The sequence below is a fragment of the Strongylocentrotus purpuratus genome, unplaced genomic scaffold, assembly GCF_000002235.5.
Source record: "Strongylocentrotus purpuratus isolate Spur 01 unplaced genomic scaffold, Spur_5.0 spur5_scaffold_9, whole genome shotgun sequence".
Taxonomy (NCBI): Eukaryota; Metazoa; Echinodermata; class Echinoidea; order Camarodonta; family Strongylocentrotidae; genus Strongylocentrotus; species Strongylocentrotus purpuratus.
The window spans coordinates 11,126,966-11,147,639 of record NW_022145615.1 but is presented as its reverse complement, the minus strand read 5'-3'; the positions used below and the strand labels follow the sequence as shown (position 1 = coordinate 11,147,639).

Here is a 20,674-nt window from a genome sequence, read left to right as displayed (position 1 = left end):
TATTGGCAGTGTCTTTTGTTCTTGCATAATGCTATCTTATAACCTCTCGTTCGTATTTCACTCACGATCCTAATTGAACAAGCAGAATTTTAATTGAGCTTGAAGTTGCAAAATGCCGAAGAAAATATCTCTACTTTATCCCGATCTTATGTTCATCCTAATTTTCCCACAAATCAATCAAATGGTTGGATTGTAAGTGTGTCATTCCATCGTAGTGGAAGACAGAAAGATCCACTACGCATAACGAATAAATTATTCTATTCACGAAAAACTGCAATCTTTTGCTAATGACTAAATAGTGACGTATAATCTTTCATTCGAAAAAAATCATTAGGTGTAATGAGTCGAGGCAAGGGCGAGAATCAATTGAAAAAAAGATAAATTATTTGTTGTATTGGTTGTGTTAGAATTACGCATGTAAGGATAAATCGTTTTAGCATCATATTGAATATAATCAGAATTATAAGTAATGTTTACAGATACAGATGGACAGTGTTTTTTTTTTTACCAAATAGGAGGAGGTGTCCATTTGGAATTGACACTGTTTATTAAAACATTATTCCCCTATAAACTTTTGCAATTTTGGTAGTGATGAATTTTAAATTTGCTGTTAAAATGACCCATTGCAGACTGATAGCAATTCCATCAAAATAACTGAAATGTCGCCTTAAATACTTAATTACCCAAATGAGAAACCTTAAGCAATACTCAAGGCCAGAAAGTTAAAAAGGGACTTATTGAATGTGATTTTAAAGAAAAATACCAGGACATCGGGCATGATATTATGTTCAAACTTGGCATAAAAAAAAGCAAACAAACAAACAACAACAACAACATAAAAGGAAAAATATATGATTGACATAAAACTATAACGTTTTCTAAGGCCTTTATTTTCACAATTCAAGGATGATTCTCTTTACTGTTCTTTTCCAAATTACAATTTCTGTCGTGATTTTCTCCAAGGAAGGATGAGTTCATAATTATTGTTTGATATTCTCCGACCTTGATTTTATTTTACATGATAATAAAACCTTCTTTAAAATTACTAATTACTTAGGCCCATTTAAATGGATACAAATGGATGGAGAGAGGGGGAAGGTGAAAATGATAATAATATAGAGAGTGAAGAGAGAGAGAGAGGTAGAGAGAGAGAGAAAGAGAGAGAGAGAAAGAAAAGGGGGAAAGGAGACAAATACATAATGAGAGAGAGAGAGAGGGGGAAAGAGATGCGAAAAAAGAGGGGTAGGGAGACAAGTTTGAGAGAGAGAGAGGGATGAGAAAGGGGTGGGGGAGATTGAGAGAATGGGTGAGAGATAGAGAGAAAGAGGGAGATCGAGAGAGATTGAGAGGGAGAACAGGCAGACATTATGACAGAGAGAGAAAGAGAGTGGGGGAGTTAGGGGAGAGAAAAGAAGCGATGGATTGAGGGGGAGGGGAGGTGGACAGGTGGATAACGTAATAAGAGAGAATGACGTGAGAGAGAGAGAGAGAGACAGAGAGAGTGAGACAGAGAGAGAGACAGGGTCAGAGAGACAGAGAGAGAAAGAGAAAGACAATTATGACACGAGGAAGATTTTTCTAATTGCTTTTCAAAGATTTATTGTGATGTGTATTAAAGTTATTCTCAATTCCACCTTCATTATCATTTAATCGCTTTATCAATCATCATACCAAAGTGGTATGATACGGGAAAAAATACACCGCTCACCTCATTTGTTCGGCCAAAGACCTAATATATACATGTATAATTCAGTTTTCATGTTATTTTTCAATTTGCGACTTATTATCTTTTAATATAATTTCCAATGAAACTTTATCTTTTGATATGCATGTAACTAGGTAACATATTGAGGCCAAATTCCAATATCTACATTGTTTTTCCACACATTCATAATTTCTTAGGCTCTTTTTTCCGAACGTTCGTCGTACCAAAGGTTCATAGTTCCGTTTTTTTTAGGGATTTAAAATACCAAAAATGAAATAGTGTTTGTTATTCCTAAAATGGAATATAATTCATGAATTCAAAAATGAAATAGGGTTCATAATTTGGAAAATGAGAAAGGGTTCATAATTCAGAAAATGCAAAGAGTTCATAATCCAGAAAATGCAAAGAGTTCATAAATCAAACAAAAAAATAGCACTCTGTGTCATTTTCGGAATTACGACCCCATCGGAATAGGGATCCTTTAATATTTCATTTCGGGAATTATGAGCCCTATTTTATTTCCGGTACGGAAAATGTATGTTGCGGAATTATACACTTTGGGAAAAAGCTAGGGGTTTTAATTGGGGGGGGGGGGCTCCATCCTGTACTTTATAAATCACTGTTATGGATAATCAATAGGAGTCACAAATACCTGTATCTAAAAGGGAAGGAATATAAATCACAAAAATAGTGAACGATTAATAATAGACTATGGGTGGTATTCTCGAAAGCGGACTAACTTTAGTTAGTAACCATAGTTTAACCCACCAACTAAGAATGGAATGCCAGGTGTCCATATGAATAGATTGTTGAATAATTTGATATGTCTCTAAATTACCATGATAACATAATTATATCATAGTTATATTGTTGTTTATTAATTATGTTATCACATTTTATTTTAATTTAGTAACATATTAAATTATTCAAAAACAGATTCATATGGACACTTGGCATTCTATACTTAGTCGGTGGATTAAACCATGGACTAAAGTTAGTCCGCTTTCGAGAATACCACCCATTGTGTCCATTTCCTATCTAAATTGGTTTAACCAAATTCTACAACCATCATGCCCTTGTAGTAATAACAACTATATCCACATTATTAACATTTAAACAAATGGCATGCACATCTATATTCAAAACAAATGACAGACTGAACACGAAATGGTGATTTCATCATCATTTATTTTCTTAGATTACATCAAACTTCGAGGATAACATTCATTTTCTCAGTTTGAATGTTTATCTTTGAAATGACGCTTGGTTTATTCATATTTTCTTTTAATATTGTCACCTCGAAAAAAAGTGAACATTTTCATTGAGCAGCGTATGAACACCCAAGAAAAATCGAAATTGATATTCTCTTTATCTCGTCTTCCCAGAATGTTGTCATTTCTCAACATACTTGCGATTGAGAAATTTGCAATAATCTTTCGATTACCTACGACTTATTCTTCAGTTAAAATATTGTCAAGAAATCTCTCTCTATATATTATAGCGCTTCATTGAAAATGTGTTTATATAATAATTCTACTGATTGAATTAGTTATTCAATTTGAATTGAATTGAAATGATATTATTTTCTTCTTTTGTTTGGAAATCTATACGTACATATTTCAGAGAGGAGATTCTTTGTCAAGGGCTGGTCATCGAGGTTTTTATGTTCATAAAGTTGAATTCGTACTATCATTTAATATTGTATCAAGATTCGCAACAAACCGTTCTCAATGTTATCAATGTAATAGAAAGCATTCAATCAACGGCATTGTAAGATAAGTGCCGGAAATTCAAAGAAATACAAACGAGTTATATTTCCTACAAACACGCATGAAAGAACATTGCCGCCTTCGGGCAGAAGAAGAAGTAACCTTCGATTAACATCTCTTGAGAGGTACGAATGTAGATACATTTATTGTCGCTATCCACTCAAGAAAAAACTGAAAATTCCGTAATAAATTGGATACAGCATTTATACAAATTAGAAAAATACATGGCAACTACGTTTCAGCAACATAGTAAGGTACATTATTTATTAATACATAAAATGTTTCTTCTGGAAAAAACGGGTTTATCAACTTTTCAAGAACTGTATTTATGGTATAACATAGATACGATATTAGATTTTTTTATGCTCAGAAAATACTTAAATGAGAAGTCCGCCCTTGTGTGAATTTGTAGTAAAAGCAGAAAAATGATAAAAACAGAACAATGAGTTTTTAGGAAAATCCGTCGAGATATCCAAATTGGCAAATTCTTGATTGTTCATGAAGTAATATTTTTTCATGAAGGGGTTGCTTTAAAAAAATGTGTGTAATGATTATAAAGCAAGGGTATAATCACTAATCTGCTTTAAAGAAAATGTGATTTTTTTTTTTTTTTTTTTTTTTTTTTTATTTATTTATTTATTTTTTTATTTTTTTAATTTTTTTTAATTTTTTTTTTTTTTTAAATTTATATTTTTATCAGTTTTTTTAAATTTATGGTCGCTCGATTAAATATAAAGTTGCCAATTTGTGTTTGAACGATTGCAACGTTAACAAAAAATGCTTTTTTGAATTCATCTTTCGATTATTTACTCAAAATTTCATTACCTGATTGACCTGTTTTCCTGCATTTATTAAAACAAACTGCAATATCAGGGTAGACATTTTCCTTTAATGATATATAAAGATTCCTTTGAGCAATTACATGTAACCTATTCACCACTGTCTATTAGCTACATGTTACTGACTACATGTTCTGGCTACTGAATGTGTAGAGTAATAGCTTAAGTACAAAATAACAAGATATATTATCGTACTGCACGTTTAGGTTACTTTTTAAATTCCCGATGATAGAATAAAGACCGAAAATGTAACATGACACATAATATTATTACATCCTTCTTCAGGCCAACCCTCCCCCTCCACAGAATGTAAGGCACCAAGTTAAACTCCCGTGATCCGTAACAAAATCAATTCTGTAAGGAAACTTATCCTCCCCATCGATGCGATCCTCGAAAGCAAGCTGATTGATTGATTTCGTAACAAAAGTCTTTGACCTTCAAATTGATACAAAAATCAGGAGTGTCACATTTGGTGCCCTTTAATTGATATAAGCGGTTTTTCCATCCTTCATAAATCAGGCCTATTAAATTCATACCCAAAGGATTTAATACGCGTTTTTGTTATGGTATAATGCCTATCCAAACTTCGCGGCGTACGAAACTTGGCAAATAGAATGCACTACAAGAACAAAATTATAAATGTATGAGATTTCAGATATATCAAGGTGGTTTTGAAGCAGAAGGCTAAAGTTGTATAGTGGGTGAGGTTAGTTGATCCCTCACAGAAGTTCGGCAAACGTCTGTTTAAAAGGAAAAAAGGAACAGGATGCTACAGTTTAGGACACAGAAAACTTACTCATACTGAAGTAATAGTTAGAAATACTAAGAAAAATAGCCACAGTAATTGTTGCTGATTAATTAATGATCATTAGAAAATATTAATAGTGTTTTCATGCAACGATCCTTCTTTGTCTGAATGTTCAGAGAGGTATGTGCAGAATGTAAACTCAAGTATTTCGACGCAAAGTTTCATTTTGTTGATTTGGGGTAGATGCTTATCGAATGATGAACTTGTAAAAAATCACGGAAAATTTTGTCCAATCCATGATCACCATGATCCCCCCCCCCCCCCCCCCCCCACCACCACCACCACCACCACCACCCCCTCCCCTCTCCCCTCCGAATAGAGGATTGTGTGAAAGAGGGCCGTAATGATCAAATAATGTTAAGAGAAAAGCCCACAATATTTGGATGGGGTAACAGATAGGGCTTTTTCAGTTGGAGGCGATTCCCCCCCCCCCCCCCCTCCCCCCAAACTCGATGTGGATCCTTCTTCAAGATGGGCACTCAACTAAACCTTTTCAGGTAATGACAACTGGAATCGTGGTCGGGAGAGGAAGAGTAATTCGAGGGGAGAGACCCCCCCCCCCCCCCGCCCTCCTCCCCCGTCAAGGGGCTTACCTCCGTTGTTCATTATACTCACCTCAATAATTCTTTCCTTTTCCTCTCCTGACATCAGATTGTAGAGTTTGTCGAGACGGCATGTGCTTGAAGCTTGCTATCAACAGTAAGACATATAGGGTTGAAATAATAGCATCAGTATTCTAAATGTAAATGCATATTTTGTTATTTATGTGGTTATTATGTTTTACCTCACTGCTAAGAAAGCACAGATGCTTGTTAGTAAGCAACCAAAAGGACTGACGGCTTGAGGCCCTCCTCGATATTAAGAATAATATGTTGTTGTTGTTGTTGTTGTTTGGTATTATCGGCGTTTCATTCTTTTTTTAGAATATTTACGCCTTTCACTTTATTTCTTTCTTTTTTTCTTCTATATTTTGGTACTATTTGTAAATTCATACTCATCTCTTTTTTTTTTTTGGATAATATAATCTCAGATCTACTGGTCCATGAAAACCCCTCACCGCAATTGGCACCTTCCTGCCAGATCGGCGCGGTACATTGCGCAATCTTCTCGGCCATCATTGGCCTAGGCAACTCTGGTGCCGGTGAGAGGATTCTGGGGTAGATCTCCAGAGTCTCTTGTTTGGGGTTTACCGTCCTCAATCCGTCTTTACTCTTTCTTACCTTTTCTCTTCTAGTATTTTTCCATTTTGTAAAACCTTATTTTTCTATCAAAGTAGGTATCAATATCTTAGGGCATTTGGTTGTCGTGCGATATGTGCAAAAAAAAAAAAAAAAAAAAAAAAAAAAAAAAAAAAAAAATTAGGAACACTCAAAACGCCTCGTTCTACGAACGAAGCGGATCAGTGCTCTCTGGGTCGCACTTTCTGTTGATTTTAGGAGTTTCATAATTTCGTTTGGGCTCGTTATATCACTTTCCATTATCAGCATTGCTCTTTCTATTGTATATGTTGGACATTCCATCAGATAGTGTGTTATTGTTTCAGGGGTGTTACAGTATTTACAATTTTTGTTGGCTTGGCCAGGTTGGGTTGTTTGGGATACCCATACTTTTGAGGGGTCTGCGTTTAGTCCTATGTTGCAAAGTCTGAGCCTACGAATTATGACTTCGCAGTCTCTAAAAAGGGTGCTCTCAAAGTTATGTTGAATTGTTGGTTTGAAAGGTCTTACGTTTGTTTTATTGTAATTTTGCCATGTTTCTTCCCAACTCTTGTATAGTTCTATTTTCAATACTGCTTTCATTTCAGACAAACATAGCTTGTTATTTATTTGTATTTCTTCAGTTAGGGCTTGTTTTGCGAGAAGGTCCGCTATTTCGTTTCCCTGTATTCCACAGTGAGAGGGGATCCATTCTAGATGGACTTGAATGCCTTTGTATGCCAGTCTTGTGTATATATACTTGATGTCGTTTATGAAGTTATCTGACTTATCTCCTTTCATTGATTGCATTGAGAGGAGTGCGCTGAGGGAGTCTGTGAATATCACAACCCCTGCGTGCAGGTTTAGTTGTTCAACCCATAATAGGGCAATTGTTATTGCTGCTAACTCTGCTCGGTAGCTTGAGGTATGGTCTGTAAGACGTTTAGATTGTCTTATTGAAAAATGTGGGACAAAAAAGGACGCAGCTGCTGTGCCTGATGGGGATTTTGAGCCATCCGTATATATATGAAGGCTGTTATTCCATTTTGATTTTATGAGTTCTATGCTTCTTAGTCTCATTTCACTCGGGTTATCATTTTTTCTTATTGATTCAGTTAGTTCAATGGATATTTGGGGAGTGTAGTTGTGCCAGGGGGGGATAGGAAGTGGTATGACTTTTTCTGTAATTGAGTCTATTATTTTTTCATTTTTTATTCTCAAACCAAAAGGTTGTCTCACTTTTTTATTCTTTAACTTTTCAAATTGCCAACATGGTTGGATGTTTGGTTTTAATGGGTGGTTTGTCACACGGGAAAGATGGACGTGATACTTTTCTGTCAGCATTTTCCTTCTTAACTCAAGAGGGGGCTCGTCCATTTCCACCTGTAGGGCGGCGAGGGATGTGCCGTGTAAAGCACCTGCACATATACGTAGGGACATGTATTGCATAGTGTTTAAAACTTTTTTGGAGCTTTCGCTTGCCGAGTCATATGCCTCGCACCCGTAGTCTAGCATTGATCTTATTAAAGATCGATATAGCATCAGTAATGTTTTTGTGTTACTTCCCCAACTTGTATGAGCGACGCTTTTCAGGATATTAATTTTTTTTCTACATCTGTTTCTGATATCTTGTATATGGGTATTCCATGTTAATTTTTTATCAAACGTGACGCCAAGAAATTTATGATTTGCTTGGAATTGCAGTTCTTTTTCTTTAAGTTTTATTACGGGGAGGTTTGTTCTGTTGCTATTGCTGAAGAGCACCGGGGTACTTTTATTTTCGGAGAGATTAAAGCCCCTTTGCTCGAACCAAATTTGTAGGTTGTTTAAGCAATTTTGAATTCTATTTACTATAAAATTAATGTTAGGTCCTGAAGTCCAAATGGCGCAATCATCTGCGTATAAAGATATGGAGACTGAGGGGGTTGTGGGAATTTGACAGAGCATAAGGTTGAACAGGATTGGACTTATGGTACTACCTTGCGATAGACCGTTTTCTGTGTTGTTTATGTGCGACAGTGTATTTTCTATTTTTACCTGGAATGTTCTATTTCTTAGAGAATCGTTTATAAAGTTCATATGAGGTCCTAGAAATAGCAAATGCAATAATTAGTTTAATTTTTTATTTGCTTGCCACTATTTCTTCTTCTCCATATGGGACAACATTGATAAGGCGATTAGCAGCTTGAATGTGAATGAATATTAGAAAGACTTTGCATTTATCTAGTCCCTCCTTTTACCTCTCTCTCTCTCTCCTTCTCTCTCTCTCTCTCTCTCTTTCTCTCTATCTATCTCGTTGCACCCCGCGCCCCCATTCAGGGGCGGGTCCAGCCGGCAGCAGGGGAGGGGTTCCAAAGAGGGGGCCCAATTTAGCGGTGAAACAGCCAGTCGGTGAATAATGCTGGGGGGGGGGGTATGAGCAATTTTTTTTTTGCCCCTGAAAATTTGAAAATCCCCCCCCCCCCTTGAGCACCAGGGAAGGGGGCCCGGGCCCCCTCCCCCTGCATCCGCCACGGTTCCCACTCTATCTCTCGTGTTGTATTTATATCTAGCGCCTTCTTTTCTATTTTGCATGCAATCAAACGTGAACACTATTTACCAAATATTTAATCCAGTCGACAACATATCAAAACTATTTCATTCTAATTCCTATTGCCTATTGATTATGAATTAGCGTCTTATTTGCTTGCAAATATTCATTACCTTGGGCTGGTAAAGGCTCTCCAAAGTATCCACGTTTTGACTTCTTGCACGTTTCCTCACCGGCAGAGCTGCATGGAAAGAAAAGGAACATTTAAAGGAACATTTGCAGAACCCTTAGGGAGAACATTATCAACAGTGATGAGGCTACCCTGGGAAAACAAGACATTGTAGTAGTAATATAAGTTGTTGTAATAGAAGTAGTAGTAGTAGTAGTTGTAATAGTAGTAGTAGTAGTAGTAGTAGAAGTAGTAGTAGTAGTAGTAGTAGTAGTAGTAGTAGTAGTAGTAGTAGTAGTAGTAGTAGTAATAGTAGTAGTAGAAGTGTAGAAGTAGTAGTAGTAGTAGTAGTAGTAGTAGTAGTAGTAGTAGTAGTAGTAGTAGTAGTTGTTGTAGTAGAAGTAGTAGTAGTAGTAAGTAAGTAAAGTAAAGTTTATTTAACCCTAAAATGAAACATGTACATACAAATGAGTAACATAGTAAACATAATACGGTAAAGGACACCCTTAGAAGCAAATTGCTTGTGGTGGGGCCTTAAAAAGAAAAAACAAACTACACATAAATTATACAGTTTAAAACTTTAAAATAACATGATACAAACACACATGCACGCTCACACATATACATACTCACATACATTCAAAATATCCTCCTCTGCTCAAACTTGTTTACATAAATCATTAAATAATAACTGTGTACATCGTACTTTAAATCGAGATAGGGTTGTACTTTCCTTAATATCATTACTCAAATTATTCCATTCCTTAATGCCATTTAAATAGAAAGAATTTTGTGCATTTGTCGTACGAACTTTAAATAAATGTAAATGATTTTCTGACAAGTAGAATACGAGTGAATATCACTATTAATAACAAAGTTTATATTAGGAATTTCTGGCAATAGGCGATTTTGAAATTTAAACATAAATATGCGAGTATTAAATTGAATCAATTCAAAAATTGGGACTACGTGTGTTTTAACAAAAAGTGGCCGTGATGGGGCTAAATAATCAGATTTAGTAATAATACGCACGGCTCGTTTCTGTAACAAATAAATCTTATCTATATATGATGCATAAGTATTTCCCCAAATAATATTACAATTATTTACATGTGGAAAAATCATACTATTATACAACATTAGCAAAATATTTGATGGTAAAACATGCTTTAGCTTTGAAAAAACTCCAATACTTCGAGATAATTTCAATGAAATGCAATCAATATGAGGTTTCCAATTAAGTGATTCATCAATTATAATACCAAGAAACTGAACACATTCTTTCCTTTTTATAATATTTACATCAATTTGTATAGGCAATAAATCACTAGGGATCTTCCGATTTCGAGAATGAAATATTACATAATTAAGTAGTAGAAGGAGTTGCCGATTTGTGTGTGATGATCTAGAATTTAAGAATGGATACTTTATACCTTATCACATTTTCTGTACATTCCTCTGTATTTAATTTCTTAAAATATTTCGGGGTGAACTTTTTCTTTCAATGCTTTCTGGAGTAGACTTACAATAGCAGATAGGTTTGCAGGACCGTCCACACCCGTGGCAATCTGTAAAGGGTACACAAAGAAAAGGGAAAAAATGCACGTAAGTGTAAATATAAGTTATATATCTGGTTATTTACTTAAAAGCATGCACATGCTTTCTTAGCAGTCAGGTGAAAACAAACAAACAAACAAATATGTACAAAGATAATAACACTATATGTAGGCATATCTAGGTTAGAAATACACACAAAAAACAGTGACGAAGCCCTCCCCCCCCAAAAAAAAAAAAAAAACAAAAACAAAAACAAACAAACAAACAAAAAAAAAAAAAAAAAAAAAAAAACCGAATGCCGGAAAATGAAAAGGTCACAAAGGAGGGGCCGAGGCAACGTGAGAAGAAAACACCATAACTCTTCACACACCCTCCCCTAAATCGATGGCGCTGATAATTTGTACTTCCTCAAACGAGTAAGACCGATGCCCCCACCCCACCCCATGGGCCCCGTGCTATGCCCCTGACGGAAGATATTATACATGCTCTGAGATTTAATATGGGTTGGATGCTAATTTTATTAACATGCCATCATAATTAATCTGCATTTTTTTCTAAAACCTTGAATACAGTCGCTAAGACTTGCAAGAAATCATCTGAAAGGTACTAATATTCTATAGTATATTGCATACAAAACTTATTCGGATTATGTAGTACCTAATTGGCTTTTTAGACGATGTAATCACACAATGTGGAGCGACGGGGTATGGGACGATGAAACGGTTGGCTCAAGACCGAGGAACTTGGAGAGGGGCTTGGAGAGACACTTGATATGGAATTTTGAATGGGTCACTGAACCTGTCATGAACTGACAGATCACTATTGATGATGATGAATTGTAATGTAATTGTTTAAACTGTTCATTTGCGGCTTATTCTATACTTGAATAAGAGGTCACTAACAATTATACTTTGATGAATTATTGCTTTGCCTAACTATTTATAAAGGCATTAAATAGGACAAAATAATTACTGGGATTCAAACCAATAAGTCTAAGTCTGTATTACGCTATAGTCCAGTAAACGGTACCATATACCATGTACATGACCTGGAAAAGTTGATAAGTACAAGTTTTTTTTTTGTTGTTGATTTGTGTTCTAGATAGGTATTGAAGTACATTCAGCTTGGTTGCCAGCTTGGCAACCTTGGGCAACTTTTTTAATAGCCATATTAGCATAATCATCTAATTAGCATATGTGCAATATGTAATCATGTGTAATAATGTGGCCTAAAAAACATGGATAATACGACTTTACAAGGGTTTTCTATGACGAGGAATTCATTTATGACACCAGTTTTTTATTCCAAGTAATGCAATTGTCTTAAATAACATATTTAGCACACCGGTATGTAACATCTATGGACTTCATTGTCATTGTTTATCTATAAAGCCTAAAAATGGTGCAATGCAACATTGTAAATCATCTTTTGAAAGACTACACATTAATTAACGAGAAGATATTCCATGTAGATGTAGTATAATTAGCCTAATTAGCATAATAATTAAATTAGCATATATGTGCAGTATGTAATAATGTTGCTAATCTTAATTTAGGAAGTCTGAAAACATGGATAATGTGAGTTTTCAAGGATTTCCATGACGAGGGATTCATTTATGACACCATTATTTATTTTTAGGAAATGCTATTGTCTTAAATAGCAAAATGAGCTAATTAGCATATGTACGATATATGGAATTCATTGTCATTGTTTATCTATAAAGCCTAAAAATGGTGCAATGCAACATTGTAAATCACCTTTTGAAAGACTACACATTAATTCATGAGAACATAGTTATAGCCTAGTTATCATATACACTTTATGTGCAATGTGTAATAATGTTGCTAATCTTAATTCAGGAAGACTGAAAACATGGATAATAAAACTTTTCCAGGGTTTTCCACGACGAGGGATTCATTTGTGAGACCCATTTTTATTTTTAAGTAATGCAATTGGTTTAATATGTAGTTATTGTACTAAAAAGCCTAATTAGCATATTTGTAGAATGTCAATTATTTGGGACTCTATTTAGCTTAACAAATGATATGTCCAATGTGGTGGTTATCTTGGTCGCAAGACAATGTTGTCGAACCTCATGAAATGTCTAGGAAATAACGGGGTCATCATATGCATTGATGGTTGGGCGTCAGTGATTGTATTTAGAGAGACTGTCGGAAACACACTGAAGATGGTTAAAGCAGATGATAGTGATGGAATTGATGAGGTGGTGGATATGAGACATGTACGTACACAGGCCAGGGATGTTGAATACAACAGTGCAAACTATGATATGTCTATGTTTACCAAAGCCAGAACCATTGAGAGTACAAGCCTGTTGTTGCTCAAGCTTGTGGCAGAATCCTGAAAAAGTCATATTATCCATGTGTTCAGGCCTCCTGGATTAAGATTAGCAACATTATTACATATTGCACATATATGCTACCGCTAATTATATTATTATGCTAATTATACTATATCTACATGGAATATCTTCTCATGAATTAATGATTAGTCTTCAAAAGTGATATAAAATGTTGCATTGCACCATTTTTAGGCTTTATAGATAAACAATGATAATGAATTCCATACATTGTACACATGCTTATTAGCTCATTATCCTAATTATACTATTTAAGACAAATGCATTACTTGTAATCAAAAACTGGTGTCATAAATGAATTCCTTGTCATAGAAAACCCTTGAAAAGTCGTATTATCCATCTTTTCAGGCTTCCTGGATTAAGATTAGCAACATTATTACATATTGCACATATTATATGCTAATTAGATTATTACGCTAATTAGGCTAATTATACTACATGTGCATGGAATATCTTCTCATGAATTAGTGATAAGTCTTTCAAAAGTGATTGCATTGCATTGCATCATTTTTAGGCTTTATAGATAAACAATGACAATGAATGAAGTCCATACATTGTACACATGCTTATTAGCTCATTATGCTAATTATGCTATTTAAGAAAATTGCATTACTGGTGTCATAAATGAATTCCTTGTCATAGAAAGCTGAATTTACTTCAATACCCATCTAGAACACAAATCAACCAAACAAACCTTGTACTTAACAATTTTTCCGGGTCTAAAAAAACTTCTACAGGACTATTTGTAAAGAAAATGTCGGAGACATAGTTGCATCATTGCGTTGTACTAAATCGCGATGAAATAAAAGAGGACTTCGACTATTCAAAGCCAAGCATACAGGCGTTGTGGCGTGCGCCTGTAACCTAACTAACAATGGAAGTTACCAACTGATTCAGCCGAGGACGCAGGTTCGAAATTGAGTCACGTCTTTCGGATGGTGACGTTTTTTTAAAGGTCTGTCCCCAGACGTAAATGATCATATCTGATTGATAGAGGTGTCATGGTCGATTGGACGAGTGGATACGTCGACGAACTGACGAAAGTAAGGTCCGTGGTTCGAGTCCCGCCGCGGCAATACATTGATCTACATTTACCACACTTAACCCATGTGATGTAAATGGGTACCTGGCAGGAATTAATTCCTTGAAATGCTAGAGCGCCGCAGTGGCTGCCTTGCTATAGACCGGGTAACAATCGGGGAAGCGCCAGGAGCGTCACAACGTGACGGACATGTGCGCTATATATGAAGCCAACATTATTATTATTATTATTATTATTATTATTATACACGTCTATAAAACCCCAATACACACACGCGTGGCTTTATATGGGAATGATACAGGAATGCGTCCACGACTTTAGCAGTCTTTTGACGCTCCACGTGAGCTAGTATACAAACTGCGTGCAAAATGAAAAGTGCACACAGAGCTTTTAATTACTGAAATAATGAACGGATGCCTTCACAGGCGTAATTGAACTGATGCAGATAATAACGCAAAAGAAATGACCCTTCTTTAGCAAAATGCATAATCCCTCAACCACTGATGTGTTATAGCTTATATGCTACCGAATTTGGAATACCCCGCTCCATCCCCCAGGCGCGGATCCAGGGGGGGGGCCGAGCGGGCCTTGGCCCCCCCCCCCCCCGCAAAAAAAAAAAAAAAAAAAAAAAAAGAGAGAAGAAAGGAAAAGAAGGGAAAAAAAGAAGAGGAAGAAGAAAAGAAAAGGGGCTGTTGACCCCCCCCCCCCAATCAAAAAAATAAGAGAGAAGGAAGGAAAGGGAAAGAAAAAAGGAAAAGAGGAGATACTGGCGTACTGATAGGGGGAGGGGGGGGGGGCTTGGGGGAAATCAAATTCAAACGTGGTTTATTTCTAATTCCACAACGGTGGATTACAAATAATGCTGAAATGACATAATTTCCGAGATTTTTCCTCACTTTTTAGTAGATTCCTACATGTCAGGGCCCGAGGTACGGCGGGGATCGGGAGCCCCGAGCCCCCCTACTTTTTTGAAAAAGTATATTAAAGAGAAATAAAATAGAATGAGAGCAAGAAAGAAAGAATAGTTAACTGCCAGTGTTTAAAAATAATGAGGCATCAAAATATGCTCATCTGACCGTGATTAATGCCTAAAACCCCTAAGCTTCCGGGGACTCTGCCCCCTGGATTTCACCTAGGGCCCTACGGCGGGCCCTTAGATGCTCATCTGACGGTAATTTAATGCCTAAAACCCCTGATTTTTTGGGGCTCCGCCCCCTGGACCCCACGCCAAATAGTGACGTGCCAGTCTCACAAAATAATAAGGTATACAAAAAAATGCTCATCTGACCTTAATTGAACGCCTAAAACCCCTGAGCTTCCGGGGCCGGTGTGGTAGGCGATTTGTTCCGGGTTCCGCAGAACAAATCGGCGCGCCGATTTGTTCCTCGGAACGAATCTACTGGATCGACTCGTTCGCAGATACGTTCGAAAGCCGCCGTTCTTATCCGACATTGGCCGAACGTTTCTGCTTATATAATCGCGTATATTTTTATTACTTGTGTCGAATAAACATGGTAAAAATAAATTTTAGCTTTATCTTGATACTTTTGTATTTATTGTTGGAATGAAAACCAATATTATTTTTTTTGAAATATTACTTAATAATAAGGTTTATAACCTCGTACGGAATTACACGCGCGCGGTACGAAAAATAAATAAATAAATAACCTACTGACTAGTATATGCGCATAGAGTACATGTATATCATATGCATGCACGCACGTGCATACTCGGCACGGGGGGGGGGGGGGCAGGCGATAGTTTTCTGATATTAGGCCTACATGTACGTGAAAATGTACGAGAAATTAGTGGTTTCCAAACAAGGGGGCGCAACAGATCTGCCACTGTATGTAGCGGAATGGGGGGGGGGGGGGGGTATAGACACACTATGCTATGGCTCTGTTTAACACTAACTTTTGTCGGCTAGTACCAAGGGTTGAAAATTAAACAAAATATGTCGGGTTTTTCTTTTATTTATTTATTTTTTATTCTGCCGGACACGTCTTTTACTTGAGGAATTTTCTTTCTCTTCTTTTTTTTTTTTAAATTTTTTTATTGGTCCTTCTTAATTATCAGCTCGACCACTCATTTCTTTTTGTGTTGACCCCGGCCCCCCCCCCCCACCCCACCCCGCATCTCTTTCATTTAAACTACATGTACATCATTCATGCAGCCCACATGCATAATTAGATTCTGTGATGAAGCCCGGTAATAGGTGGTTGACGTAACACGATATCATATAAAGCAGCATTCAAACCAAATTAGAAGGCCTGATTAGAAAACACCCCGACATCTGCTTTTACAGGCAAACTAGGCCTATGGCAACAACTGCCCTTTTTGCTAGACCCGACCCAGTCCCCGTCGCTTCGCGACGGTGCTGTCTATAGTTACTGTTTGTGGTCAATCATTGGCCGCAATTATCAACATATTTGAACAACGGGAATCTGCATTTCTATACAAAGTTCTCAAATTGGCAATCGTTGGTGTAGCTAATTTGGAGAAGTTTGATTGGTTGCGCGTGAAGGCCGACCAGAATAGTTCATTTTGCTTTAGGGGTGTACCATGGCGTGTATTCAATAATACGTGAGCACGCACGCTCTCCGATGAGATTCGGAACGGATCGGCGGCTAAATATCCCGCCGATTGGTTCCACGGAATGAATCGCCTGGCCGGAACCGATCGCCTGTGACTAGCGGAACGAATCTACGAATCCGGAACAAATCGGCGGGTACATATCCAGGCGATCAGTTCCGGAGGAACCGATCGCCTGCACGGAACAAATCGCCTATGACACCGGCTCCACCGCCTCGACCCCCCCCCCCCCCCCCCCCCCCAGGGGCCCTAAGACGGCCCCTGATTGAGACAAGGATTAAGAGTATAGAGAACGATACAACGCATCGTCTTCTTTCTCTAATAATATAATGAAACGTCAAAGCTTCGCGCAGGAGGGGAGGGGGGGGGGGGACTGAATTCAGACAAGGATTAAGAGTCGAGGACGGTACAACGAATCGTCTTCTTTCTCTCATAATCTTATGAAACGTCAAAGCTTCCGCGCTTCGCGCGGGAGGGGGGGGGGGGAACCTGAATTCAGACGAGGATTCAGAGGCGAGAACGGTAATACGAATCTTTAATGAAACGTAAAAGCGTCCGCGCTTCGCGCGGGAGGAGGGGGTTGGGGGAGCATCTAAATTCAGACGAGGATTATTTTCGAAAACGGTACAACGAATCGTCTTCTTTCTCTAATGATTTAAGGAAATTTAAAAGCTTCCGCGCTTCGCACGGGAGGGGGGAACCTAAATTCAGACGAGGATTAAGAGTCGAGAACTCGACAACGAATCGTCTCCTTTCTCTAATAATTTAATAAATCGTAAAATTTTCCGCGCTTCGCGCGGGAGGGGGAAAACTAAATTCCGATGAGGATTATTTTCAAGAACGGTACAACGAATCGTCTTCTTTCTCTAATGATTTAATGAAAATTAAAAGCTTCCGCGCTTCGCGCGAGAGGGGGAACCTGAATCCAGACGAGGATTAAGAGTCGAGAACTGTACAGCCAATCGTCTTCTTTCTCTCATAATCTTGTGAAACTTAAAAGCTTCCGCGCTTTGCGCGGGAGGGGGAGGGGGAGACTGAATTTAGACAAGGATTAAGAGTCGAAAACGGTACAACGAATCGTCTTCTTTCTCTAATGATTTAATGAATCATAAAAGCTTCCGCGCTTCGCACGGGAGGGGGGAACCTAAATTCAGACGAGGATAAAGAGTCGAGAACTCGACAACGAATCGTCTTCTTTCTCTAATAATTTAATAAATCGTAAAATTTTCCGCGCTTCGCGCGGGAGGGGGAAAACTAAATTCAGACGAGAATTATTTTCGAAAACGGTACAACGAATCGTCTTTTTTCTCTAATAATTTAATGAAACGTCAAAGCTTCCGCGTTTCGCGGAGGAGGGAGGGGGAAAATCGCCCCTCCCTGCACCGACCCCCCCCCCGCATTACGTCACTGTTGGTCACCATTACGTACCAATATTTGGCTAGCAAAATTTCAAATTTGGCCCCCCCCCCCTAAGAAATCCTGGATCCGCGCCTGCCATCCCCAAGTATTCGTGTCGTTTCTTAAGCATAAGTCTAGAAAATCCCGAGCTGCCAAAAGTTCGGTGTGTTCCGACTCCTCGCGATGAAAATGTGTCGATAGTAATTTTCCTTGTAAGCACTAAAATAATGCAACCCCCGTCTCCGAGCTCGAGATAAATCGTAATGTAACATCACGAAACTCATAATATATATAATAATTAGTACGTCTGGAAAGTGGCCGATGTTCATGATGATTTGTTATCTTTCTTGTTACTATGATGAGAAAAAGGAGGTCAGAAATCAGATCCAAACGGAAGTTATCCAGTACTCGAACTGTACAGATTGATACAAAATAGCGTTCACATGCAGGCATTATAAATTTAAATTTTGTTTCCTCCACCGAGCAACTGTCTTTCCCTCCTTACACTGTCTATCGCCTTATTCTCTCTCTCTCCCTCTCCCCCTCTCTCTCTCTTCTCTCTCTCTCTCTCTCTCTCTCTCTCTCTCATATCTTGCTTAATTTGTATTAAAGAATACATGGAGTATTTTATAAGAGTATAATAATAATAATGATATTGAATATTTATATAGCGCACATATCCACCAAGCTAGGTGATTTAAAAGGCGCTTCAATATTACCCCGGCTCTGCTAGGCTACCGATTTCGGCGCTCACAGCATTCAGAGAATTTCTTCCTATCGGTACCCATTTAACACCTTGGTGGAGAGTGGCAAATGTAGATTAAAGTCTTAGTGCCATGGCGGGACTTGAACCACAGACCCTGTGATCCATAGTCCGACGACTTATCCACTAGACCACATCACCTCTACACGTAAATATCAATTGTGCCGAGCCCTGTGGAAGACCAGTACAGTTATTAATATGTATGTGTATTTAAATCATTATTTTGTTATAATAAATGAATGTTAGACTTGAAAATATTCTGGTTACTCTGGTTAAAGAATTAAAATGAATAGCTAACAGATAAAATAAATACCATCATTCACTCTCTTGTATAGTATGCTTTCCAAGAGGCGTGGTTCGTCCAATAAGGCATCGGTTTCAAACGTTGCAGAGGTCGTCCCGACGAAGGCGATGATGACGACGAAGGCAAGTAACATGCAGAAAGATTTCATTTTTGAAATGGTGAACGGAGCGTTTAGCAGATCCATGATGAAATGATTATATTCTGAAGCAAAATGAACTGGATCTATTGTCGTTTGTGGTTCCTTCAGTGGACTTCAAGCAAAAGAAAAAGTTGCATGAGAGCCTAGTTCCTCTTCAAAATACTACCATCGGCAACAAAATGATAACATTTTTATTGGCACAACTGTTCTGAAATATTCAACAGTGGAGATGGAAGTGTACGACCACGCGATGCGGAATACGTCAAGAAGATGAGATCATCAGGTAGGGAATTCACAAATTTATAGCATCGCATCTGGTAGGCATATATCCGTTATCGAGATAATCCAATCATAACCAGCAGTTTAATTATGTACGGTCGTGCACTGAATGCATTTCATCGATTAAATCATAAATATTTAATTGAGACTGATTCTAGGGTAAGAGTTGTTTCCGTCAATAATTTTTAATAGCGTTTTTACAAAAAAATATACTGGGGTCATGATTGGTCACAGTTATTACCAAATGTCTATTTTTATCTAAAGAAGGTTTTCTTATCACCAGGTGTTAACACAACAAAACAAATCAAATCAAAACCGTCGAATATTAAACGGCTTGATCTCATCCTTCCTTGAAGAAAACCATCAACAAAAAAAGTAATTTGTAAAAGAAAGTTTAAAAAAGTCACCCTCGAATTGTAAAACTATAGGCCTTGGAAAAACGTTTATCTTAGGTTAATCTTATGATCCTTTTTTTCATTTCATTTCTTTTCTTCGTTTATGCCAAATCACGTTTGATAAGTTCCTATATATATATATATATATATATATATATATATATATATATATATATATATATATATATATATATCTTGCTAGTTATATGTATAATTTAAAGCTTCATATTTTGGTAATTTAGTAATCTGGGGGACATTTCAATTATCGTGATGGCATTTCTATCATATAGGGGCCGTTTAAACAGCAAATGTAGAATTCATCAACACAGAAATTGTAATTAATTTATTGGGGAATAATATATCAATAATAAGTGTCGTTTTAAAATGGAATTTCACAAATGATTCTCTACCTCGTCTCGCTTCGCTACACCTCATGATTTTTTTTCCAATTAACTATTACACAACACCAATTTGTCATTAGCAAAAGATTGCAGTTTTTCGTGAATAGAATAATTTATTCGTTGTCATTAGTGAACCCTTCCGTCTTTTAGTACCTTGGAATGACACATTGAAATGATTTGATTGATATGTGTGAAAAGTGGATGAATATCAGATAGGGATATGTTTGCATTCTCGTCATTATGCAACTACAAGCAATTATTAAAATTCCGCTCATTCACTTAGGGTCATGAGTGAAATACAAACGAGCGGTAGGTAATAAAATAAACTTATGCAAGAACGAGAGACACTGCCACTATAGTGTTGTTAATATTTTTAGAACTTCGGTTTCAATAAAAATAGATTCATTA

General features: G+C 37.1%; 1 protein-coding gene across 1 annotated transcript; it reads right to left on the bottom strand.

The window, feature by feature from the left end:
• Nucleotides 1-4,215: 4,215 nt before the first annotated feature.
• Nucleotides 4,216-19,440, bottom strand: LOC115920717. Its single transcript, XM_030977232.1, has 5 exons — nucleotides 19,062-19,440; nucleotides 10,543-10,584; nucleotides 9,021-9,088; nucleotides 5,737-5,811; nucleotides 4,216-5,053 (listed from the first exon to the last, which is right to left on the bottom strand). The coding sequence occupies exons 1-5, from the start codon at nucleotides 19,234-19,236 to the stop codon at nucleotides 5,033-5,035; spliced, it is 381 nt and encodes a 126-aa protein (XP_030833092.1). The 5' UTR covers nucleotides 19,237-19,440; the 3' UTR covers nucleotides 4,216-5,032.
• Nucleotides 19,441-20,674: the final 1,234 nt, after the last annotated feature.